Below are 11,137 nucleotides of genomic sequence, written 5' to 3'. Positions count from 1 at the left end.
TATTTTTACCTCACAAGATGTTTATTTTGGAGATATTTTAGCTCAATTCCATCAGGTTCCAGAATTAACATGGCGTGCTTTTGGGACCTGTTGACACATGTGCTGCAGGGAAAGTACATGAGTGCATCAGTTACCCCACAGGCTGGTTTTGAAAAAATCCCCCAGGCCTATATTGTCCTGCAATCCACCACTGGTGACTATATATGTAAATTATATTGTATGTGTAATTGGGTACCCATGGGCCAGTATGGAGAAAAATCCCCCGGGCCACTACTTTCCCACAATCCGCCCCTGCTTGAGAGTCACAAATAGGCCAGGTTTTCAGGATATCCACAAAGAATATGCATGAGATAGATTTGCATGCAGTCTCCATTGTATGCAAATCTATTTCAAGCATATTCATTATAGATATTTTGAAAACCTGTTTGTGGCTCTCAAGGACCGGCATTGGCCACTCTGTCATAGACATTAATGGAAGTGAACTGAATAAACCAAAAAAGATTCAAGAGATTATGGGGAACTGCAGCCATTTTGTTCAGTTAACCCAAAGTATAATGAAAATTGATTTCATTGAGCTTTTCCATTTGGATCAAAAATGTATATCCCTAGTGTTTGCTACTGGGCTCAGTACACATAGTTGCATAGTTAATCTAACTACTTATTCATGCTAATTATCTAGTTGTATACAATAAAAGTTTATTTTATGCTGGATTGATTTCTCTGATTTGTTCAATAATTAAAAGCTGCTTCCTTTATTTTTTTCCTGTATCCCCTATTCTTTTTGGCCATGATCTAGATCAGTGGTATTCACTCCCAGCTCTTGAGAGCTGCCAACAGGTTGGGTTTTCAGAATATCTCTAATAGATCTGCATGCACTTGCACATTCATTAGGGATATTCTGAAAACCCAACCTGTTGGTAGCCCTCAAGGGCTGGGAGTGAATATCACTGACCTAGATCCTAGAATAAAAATACTTGAAGCAAACCTTCAATGTCAGCACAGGTCAGCTCCCTAGAATGCTTAGTATGCTCATCCTTTCAAAAGAATTATTTGTCATAGCTTAAGCCTGTGCAAGTGACACATATATAAAAGTGAAATTAGATGCCTATGAAGGAATGCTGCAATCTGATTGGTTAATGAATTTACTTTGTCATCTCATGTACCCATATTGTAATGCCCAGGGAAAAGCTTTGGTATGATATCACTAAATCTTTTAAAGGGGAAGCTGAATAGCCAATAAGCTGATGGCTAATTGGCAAAAAAAAAAAAGTTTGATCAATAGGGAGAGCTGAACCAAAAATATTAGCAACAAAAGCTATCCCTTGCACAAATGAATGACAAAGGTGAATTTTCAAAGGAGTCATACACGTAAATGTGACATACTATCGTAGCAATTTTCATAAGTCATTTACGCAAGTAAATCCTGTGGACAATTCAATGGCATTTATTGTAGCAATTTTCAAAAGCCCTCTTACTGGAGTAAAGTGCATTTACTCGAGTTCAAGCCAGTTTTACTTGAGTAAATGCTTTATAAAATCAGGCCCATAGATGGTAACTTTTAAACTGGTGCATGGGGTGCGCATACATGTGTTTGCTGGCCCGCGCTCAGGGACGTGGCCATTTTATAACATGCATGTATGTGTGCGCATATTATAAAATCGCCTGACCGCGCCCATGTGGCACTCAATTTTAAGTGCACAAATGTTGCTTCTATCACATAAGTGGGGGGATTTTAAAAGGCACTCGTGCCAACACCATTACCAGTTTTCCCAGTTCGCCCAGTTAAGGGATGGGACTTCCAAACCCTCCTAGTTTAATAGCCTCCCTTCTCCCCTGTTAGTCTCGAATTTTAAATCCCTCTGATCTGTCTAGAATTTTTTTTTGTTTTACAACTTACACATCAGCCGTAGCAGAAGTAAAGTTAGGCGGCAGGGGACCCCGGTGCACGCCAATACGCGTATTTAGGCGCAGATTTCAAGTTTGAATCTAGGAAGGCTCGTGCCCTCGCCCCAGAGCACGCTCTCGCCCTGCCCCCGTTGTAAACTTTTATGCCTGCAGTGGCAAGCTCGCGTGTATTCAGGCGGCTTCTAAAATCCACTCGGCATTCACCCGCCCGATTATATTCGCGTAACCCCTCGTTTTGGCATGCGTCGGGCTTTTAAAATTCACCTAATACACTGTAGTCATCCATCGAAGCTTTATTGTTAATGTATAGTGAACAATGCTGAAAAGCAGGTGGGCTGTTCCTCCTTCACCAGAAACTCACGTGAATATACTGAAGTTGAGTTCATATCCCATTGAGATTTGTTGATGTGTATTTCTGGTGAAGGAGGCACATCTGATCTGTGGAGTTAGGATGATGCCGTTGTTTTGCTTGCTTTACAGCATTGCACTTTGATGGGATTAAAAGCTTTGGAGCCTAAGTAAATTAAGGATTTACAACCTCATTTCCTGAAACAGAGATCTTTGAAATGTGTCATGAGCCCATGTCAGATGGAAGTTTACACACATGTGCTTCTTCAGGCTTAACCCAAGATAAGTATTGGGGATATTGCATTACTGTTGAATTTTAATTGCAAAATTAAACTCTTAAGATTAGTTTCAGTGCCAATGATTAAAAACACCAATCATGGAGTTGTAAGTTCCTCTTTAAGCTCCAGTTCCTATTATGAGAGCACTTTAAAAATAAAGCTTCTGTGGACGACTATTTAAAGGTTTGTGCCATGTATTGGTGGAAGGGACGGTTTTTGCTGCTAATAAGATAAACCGATGGCTCCAGCAATCAGGCAAGAGAGATTAACGTCCCAGGGGGAGCTGGCCTCTAAAATGTATAACTGAAGGTTGCTGTGGGGTCTTCTGAGTTCACCTGCAGCAGGGTAAAAAAAAAGGTATCAAAGAGCAGAGACTGAGAGGTAGATGCAGTGAGAAAAAGGAGGGACAAGAAACGTGGTTTGGTAGATCCCTGCTATTTTTTTTTTTACCAGAGACTCACATTAAATGAAAATGTCAAATTCCAGAAAAACTCAAGAGAGTGGCAAAGTACGGGATACGGAAGGAGAGGGAACATGAAAAGAATTGAAAAAAAAAAAAAGAAATTAGACACACACAAATGCTGGCCAATTACTTTGGAAAGAAACGTTCAAAAATGAAAAAGATTTTCAGTGTGCGTATCAAGTCAGGTAAAATTCTGGAAACGCATCACAGAAAAAGTGACTGAACTGGTCTACTGTCTGGGTGGGTCCAGGCTAGTGTGTGCAAACACTGAAGCAGCAAAAGCCCCCCCCCCCCCCCCCCTGCCCATTAGTGATCTGCTGCAATAAATTCCATGGAATCTGCTCTGTGAGCTGCTGCAGACAACCCTGAATGCCATGCAATCGCCTTGGACAGCGCTATTCTGCCCAGCTTGCAGTGACTGCTGTACTTTCACCTGTGAGTCACAGGGAATCCGGGCAGCAGCTGGCACTGTATGCTGGAAGCCGCGATTGTCCAAGGTTATACAAACTGTAAAAGAAATGAGCATAAAGTCCAGAGAGCGGCTGCAGGTAGAAGGGTTTCGGTTTGCTTATCTGCGGAAACAAGTATTTTTCTTTTGGTGCCTTCAGTGAACACACTTGCCAAACGATTCAGGTTTAGAAATATATAGAAACATAGAAATGACGGCAGAAAAAGACCAATTGGCCCATCCAGTCTGCCAAGCAAGCTCCCACACTTATTTTCCCATACTTATCTGTTTCACCGACCACCAAGTTCAGGGTCCTTGTTGGTAACTGTTTGATTCAAATTTCCTGCCCTCCCCTGTCATTGATGCAGAGAGTAATGCTGGAGTTGCATCAAAGGTGAGCATAAGGCTTAATGGTTAAGGGTAGTAACCGCCGCATCAAGCAAGTTACCCTGATGCTTGGTTACCCAGATGCACAGATCAATGCCTTGTTGGATGTTGTCTGAATGTAAAACCTGTTTTCCACATTTCCCCCTATCATTGAAGCAAAGAGCAGTCCTGTATATGTATTCAAAGTGATGTATCAGGCTTAATTGGTTTAGGGTACTAACCTCGTAATAAGCAAGCTACCCCAGTTACTATCCTAAACCAATTAACCCTGATATCACTTTGAATGTATATACAGAGTCGCTCTCTGCTTCTACGGCAGGGGGAAATGTGGAAAACAGGATTTGCATTCAGACAACCACCAACAAGGACTGAACCTCACAATCTGGGTAAACAAATAAGAGTAGGGGTAGCTTGCTAATTACGGCAGTTACTGATCCTGAAGTGCCCTCCGTGGATATCTAAAATGACTGGAGGAGGGATAACACCCAAGGTCACAGTAATGTTGAAATCAATTTCAGGTTTCCCCCCAAGAAATCATTTTATACTCAATGATTTTTCTGACTTGTTCGATAATAAGTTGTTTCTTTTAGATTCTTGGATTTTTGCATCTGGAAAGAAATTTTTATCAAAATCACAACCCCACAGCTTTTCATGGTCCCCTTTCAAAAATATTTTTCAGATACTCATATTTAAATTTACAGTGTTCAGCACCCAACATCTATGTTTCCTGTAGAAATGTTATATTGTATTTTAACCTGATAAGATGTGTTAAAACAGGGGAGATTCCAAGATGATATCACATTAAACACATTGATCCAGAGAAGCTCCAGGTTTTCTAGTTATTTCCCCTACAAACATGGGGAAGCACAAAGGAAAGGTCAAGGGTTCTCCCCCCCCCCCCCGCCCACCTCCCAGAGTCATCGCCTACTCAAACGCTTCCTCAATCATCAAGTCAGGGTTTCCTTAGACAAGCTTCAGGGAGTACAACTTTGGTGTTGACTGTGGAGCGTCTTCCTTTTAGAAATTGATGCTTCTTTCAGCCCCCAAGGAGTGCAACGGGCTGGCAGTTCTGAGAGGGGCTGTGTCCCTGAAGCAAGGGGACCCCCATGGCTACCACGAGAGACAGGCAGCCGGTGTCGTGACAGCGAGGTGGCTTCAGCAACTCTGCACCACCACTCAACGTATTCCTGTAGGGAGAGCTGCAAGGAGCCCCCCCGAGGAAAGAGAGTCAGTCTGCGGGAGGAGGAGACCTTACACCCTCCCTCAAGGGGGCCTCTGGAGTAGTTCAGGTATGGCTAAATCACCTGAGGTCGGACAAGCATGCGTGCTACCGTGCATCTAGTGGTTATGTTACACTCTGGGTACTGCCATAACTTTATTGGAACAGTCGCCAACTCAGAATTCATTTTACTTTTGCCAATAAACTGAAGATTTATTTTAAATGTACTACTTAGTAACTTCATGGAGTGTCTCCTAGTCTCTTGGTTTTTTTTTTTTTAAAGAAGAAATAACCAATTTGCATTTACCTGTCCCACTTCACTCTATCATATCTCCCCTCACTCCTCTTTTCTCCAAGCTGAAGAAACCTAACCCTCTTTAGCTTTTCCTCATACAGGAGCCATTCCATCCCCTTTATCATTTTCGTTGCCCTTCTCTGTACCTTTTCTATTTCTGCCAGAATTGCACATAGCACACTAGGTGCAGCTGCACCATGGAGCGATACAGAGGCATTATGATGTTCTCTGGTTTATTCTCCATTCCTTTCTTAATAATTCCTAGCATGTTTGCTTTTTTGACGGCCACCAAATACTGAGCTGGGGAGTTTAACATATTGTCCACAATAACACCTACAGCCCTTTCCTGGGTAGTTGCTCCTAATATGCAACCCAACATCATCTTACTACAGTTTGGATGATTTTTCCCTATGAGCATCATTTTGCACTTGCCCACATTACATTTTTTGTATGCCCAGTCTGACAAGTTCTTCCTGCAATTACTCATCATCCACTTCTGATTGAACAACTCTAAATAATTGTGTCTTCTGCAAATTCAATCACCTCACTCATTGGTCCTTTTTCCGGATCAATTGAAAATTTCAGAATAGGACATTGCCTCCTTTCCCATGAATTTTTTTTAATTTCCTGATAAGTCTCTCATGGAGAGACTTTGTCAAATGCCTTCTGAAAATCCAGATACACAATATCCACATGCTTATTAACCGTTTTAAAAAAAATGTAGCAGATTGGGTAAATCACTGTTGTCTCTGGCCCATTAAACCATGTCTGTCCATCTGTTCTGTAATTTTATTCTTTAGAATAGTTTCTATGATTTTTTCCAGCACTGTCAGGCTCATCAGTCTATACTTTCCTGGATCACCCCTTGATCCCTTTTTAAAAATTGACGTTACATTGGCCACCCTCCAATCTTCAGGTACAACAGACAATTTTAGTGAAAGGTTGCAAATTGGAAGCAATAGGTCTGCAATTTCATTTTTTAGCTCTTTCAGAACTCTGGCTGTAAGTCATCTGGTCCAGGTGATTTGTTACTCTTTAGTTTGTCAGTTTGCGCTATTACATCTTCCAGGTTCACCTTGATTTGTTTCAGCTCCTCTGAATCATCATCATTAAATACCATTTCCAGCATGGGTATTGCCCCCAAATCCTCCTCAGTAAACACTATAATTTTCCATCAGAACAAGACAAACTTTACTCCACAAAGAATTCTACACACAAAAATTTAAAATTCTGCATATTTTATATTGGTTAAAACAACAATATAAATCATAATTTTTTGAGTACTTAATTTAAAATGTAAAAGAAAAGTTATTACTCAAAATATGCAGAGTTTTTAAATATTTTGAGCAGAATTCCCTTAGACATACACTGTAAGAGTGTCCCTTCCACCTTCTCTCCCTACACCCCTGGCCAGACCCCTTTCACTTTGCTCTCTCAGGCCCCAACTCCACCTTCCACTATCTCTCCTTTCTAGGCTCAACCGCTTCCGCTTTATCTTCACTCCTCAGTCCTTCACGTCCAGAATTTGACCCCTCTCTCACAAAGCTCCCTCTCTTTCTCATGCACATACCCATACACCCTCACACAGACTCCCTCTCTCTCTTGCACACATTCCTTCACACAAGCTTCCTTTCTCACAAACATGCATCTTCACTCCCTCATACAGACACACACCTAGAGCATGCACCCTCATACAGGCTCCCTTCTCTGTCTCTCGCACACACACACAACCTTGCACACAGGTCCCTCCCTCTCTCTCACCCACACACACCCTTGCACACAGGCTCCATCTCTCTCACACCCACACACCCTTGCACACAGTCCCTCCCTCTCTCACACACACACAAACACACACACACACACAGGCTCCCTCTCTCACACACAAATACACCACACAGGTTCCCTCATAAACAAACATGCACCCTTACTCTCTCATTCACACATGCCAGCTTCCAATCTCTCACTCATACACACACCCTCATAATCTCCCCTCACATTCACACACCCATGGCATGCTCCTTCACACAGGTTCCTCTCTCACATATATGCACTCTTACACACAGGCTCTCTCACCAGACTTCTCATCCCACTGTGTGTGTCATCTTTGCCACAAGCGGGGTGGGTTCTGCTTGCTGCTGCTAGGCCTGTCAGATCTTCACCATGAGCAGGATGGGCGCCACATGTGGCTGCTAGGTCCATCAGATCTTTGCCATGAGCACAATGGGCTCCACTCATGGCCCACTACCACTCTCTCTAAATTCTGTGCAAAAAAATGGAATTCTGCATAGGAGGTGAATTCTGCACTCCTCAGTAGGGCAGAATTCCCCCAGGAGTAAAGCTTTTGTCACTGGTCCCTAGAGGAATGCTGGATATTATATACTCTCTTGGGGCCTTAAATGCATTCTCAATATATACTGTGGGATGAAGAGTGACACATTTGACAAAATCTCTCTGATGACCACTTCTACAAGTGTTCCAACTAATGAACAATATCATGCAGCACTATACTCCTTATAAGTGCCTCATGGCTGGTGGCTAGGGGCCATCCATGGAGCAGCTAGGGTAGAAGGAGCTGCTGAGATGAAAGGACCTACACTTGGGGGTAAGTGGTAGGTGGTGCTACACCTCTCAGGGCAAGTATAATGGAAGAAGCAGTTATGATGAAAATAAGGTTGCCAGCTCTTCCAAATTGTCTAGGAATTTCCTAGAATCATTTTTATCCACCTCTAGAGTCTCTTATCCCCTGTATTGTACAGGCAGGAGGTGCTCTCTACTAGATATGTGAATCGGAACCGGAATTGGTTCGGATTCCAGTTCCGATTCATATGTGGGGTTTTTTCATCGGGCCTGATCGCGGTTTTGTTTATTGGCTGCACCCGAGCCAATAAACAAAAAACCCACCCGACCCTTTAAAACTAATACCTTAGCTTCCCCCACCCTTCCGACCCCCCCCCAAAACTTTTTACAGGTACCTGGTGGTCCAGTGGGGGTCCCTGGAGCGATCTCCCACTCCCAGGCCGTCTGCTGCCACTAATCAAAATGGCGCCGATGGCCCTTTGCCCTTACCATATGACAGGGTATTCGTGCCATTGGCCGGACCCTGTCACATGGTAGGAGCACTGGCTGGCCGGCGCCGTCTTTAAAGATGGCCGCCGCCATATTTAAAGATGGCCACTGCCGTCGTAAAGATGGCCGCCGGCCATCCAGTGCTCCTACCATGTGACAGGAGCCAGCCAATGGCACGGATACCCTGTCACATGGTAAGGGCAAAGGGCCATCGGCGCCATCTTTATGAGTGGCAGCTGACTGCCTGAGAATGGGAGATCGCTCCTGGGACCAACACTAGACCACCAGGTAAATTTAAAATGTTTTGAGGGGCTTGGGAGGGTGGGGGAAGCTAAGGGGTCATTTTTAAAGGGTTGGGTGGGGTTTTTTTTTTATCGGGCCATTGGCGCCATTTTTGAGTGGCAGCCAAAATGGCGCCGATGGACCGAGAGTGGGAGATCGGTCCCCGCGCCCCCACTGGACCACCAGGTACTCGTAAAAAGCTTTGGGGGGGGGGGTTCGGGAGGGTGGGGGAATGTAAGGGGTTAATTTTAAAGGGTCGGGCCTCACTAAAAAAATAAATAACGATGTGAATCGGAACCAATTCCAATTCACATCACATCACATCCCCCTCTAGCTGAACCCAATCGTTAAGACGATCGGGCACACGATTCACATCTCTATCACTTACCCATGTCACCCACCTGACCTTTTAACCCTCTTTTTATAGCCATCCCAAGAACCCCCCAAATGCATCAATGATACACAGGAAAAGACCATACAGCCTGTCTAGTCTGCCCCTCCACACCAATTATTCAGCTTTAAAATCCCCCCCTCCCCAAGAGATCCTCGGTGCTTGTCCCATGCTTTCCTGAATTCAGATACTGTCCTTATTGTATGCATTCGCTACCTTCTCTGTAAAGAAATCTTTCCTTAGATTATTCCTACCCCTTTCCCCCTCATGCAGGTGCTGCTGTTGCTCAGGCTACTGCAGACAGGAAGAGACCTGAAAGGAAGGAATAGGGGAAAAAGGAGGAGAGACAGCCTGGAAAGGAGGGGAAGAAGAAAAAGAAGGAAGAGAATCAAATCTGATAGAAGTGGACAAGGGGAGACTGCTGGAGGGCGCTGACAGGGACTGGGGAAGGGAGGGAAGAACAGAAAAGGGGCGCACACGTCCTAAAAGAACAAACTCCGTTTTCCAACCGAATGGAGAACGTGCCCGGTTCTGAAAGAGCAAACCCGGGGCGGGGGGTTCCTTGACTCCTAAAGCAAAGGGGACTTATCCAAAGAGCGCGGGAGCTGGAAGGCGCGGGCGTTTCTTCCGGTCCCCGTCCCGGGGAGGAAGGGAGGGGAGCGATGGGGCAGACGCGGAAGTGGCGGGTGCGCTGGCAGCAGCAGGAGGAGGAGAGGAGCCGCGGGAAGCGCCGGAGCCGCCGCCGCCGCCATGCAGGTGAGAGAAGCCCCGCAGGTGCCAGGGGGGAGCGGGGACCCCCCCAGACAGCCTGCGGACCTCCGGAAATTTCCTTTCGGGGCTGAACTCTTTTCTTTTCGCTAAGGCTCAACGCCTCCTGTTGCCCCCCCTTAGGCAGCCGCTTCCCGTGGGACTTGTGAGCGACTAAAGCTATTTTCGTTTTGCTGGAGTGGGTGGCGGGCGCCCATTATTGCTGAAGCCCTGGGAAGCGTCGCCTGCTGACGGCTCCCATTAGTTTGAGGACAGGTGAGACTGGGAAACCATTGGCCGGAAAGGAGTTGGTCCAGGCAGCTTTCAGCTGATCCTGTGCTACATTATCTGCCCTTCCCACAGCCTGCCCGGAGCTTGGCTTCCTTCTGTTCCTTTAGTATTTCTCATGCGAATATTATAATATATATCGCACTATAGAACAAAATCATTACATGGTGAGGAAATCCCACAGGCAGGAGGGGGTGTGCACAATCCTTTTTTTTTTTTTGTTCTGTGCGTTTTTGTTTTGTTTTTTTTTTGTTTGGAATAACTTATTTGGTCTCCAGTTTACCAGGATTCAACAAGATTGTATTGATAGTCCAGTGAGTCCAGGTTGCTTTGCATGCATTTGTTTAAACCCTCTGGGGATAGGGAAGTAATTACAGTATCTGAATGTAATTCACTTTGAAATTCCGAAAGGTGCAATATAAATAAATAAAAAGACATTTTTCGATTTATTTATTTATTTATTTATTTTGTTTCTTTAAAATGAAAGAAGGAAACAACAACATTTTAAAATGAAAGTAAAAGAAAAGTAAAAACATGTTAGGTCAATAGGCAAAAAAAAAAAAAAAAAATCCCCTCTCAGGCCATGACATAGCCATGCATGACCTGTGGCCCACACACTTTAGGCTCAGGCCCACCCAATCAGGGCTGCCTGACAGAGAAAGAAGGGCACTGTGGACCCCATCTCACAATGACTGAAGGAGAGAGCCACCATGGATCCCATCCCGCAGCAGCTGAAGAACAGGTCTGATGGTAACTGAAGAAGAAACCCTGAGAGAGTGGGTATATGTGTGAGTGGGAGAAGGAGCCTGTGTGAGAGTGAGTGCACGTGTGGAGAACCTATGAGAGCCTGTGAAAGTGAGAAGCTGTGAAAATGGAAGCATGTGAGTGAGAGTTTGTGTGTTTGTGTGAGAGAAGAGAGCATGTAAGAGTGAGCTTGTGTGTGTGTGTGTGGGGACTGTGTGGGAGAGCATGTGTGTAAGAGAACCCGTAAAACAGAACTTCCCAAATCTGGCCTGGGGA

At 44.7% G+C, this 11,137-nt stretch overlaps 1 protein-coding gene across 1 annotated transcript in view; it reads left to right on the top strand.

Annotated features, from left to right (window-relative positions):
- Positions 1-9,588: 9,588 nt before the first annotated feature.
- The window catches only part of ANO9 (anoctamin 9), a 110,982-nt gene continuing 109,433 nt past the window's right edge, over positions 9,589-11,137 (top strand). Inside the window, exon 1 of the mRNA XM_029582533.1 lies at positions 9,589-9,838. Coding sequence (XP_029438393.1) covers positions 9,833-9,838 — 6 coding nt within the window. The 5' untranslated portion in view covers positions 9,589-9,832. The remainder of the gene's footprint in view (positions 9,839-11,137) is intronic.

The sequence above is a fragment of the Rhinatrema bivittatum genome, chromosome 17 (assembly GCF_901001135.1).
Source record: "Rhinatrema bivittatum chromosome 17, aRhiBiv1.1, whole genome shotgun sequence".
In the NCBI taxonomy this organism is placed as follows: Eukaryota; Metazoa; Chordata; class Amphibia; order Gymnophiona; family Rhinatrematidae; genus Rhinatrema; species Rhinatrema bivittatum.
The sequence above is the reverse complement of the archived record's forward strand: the minus strand, read 5'-3'. Positions and strand labels throughout refer to the sequence as shown.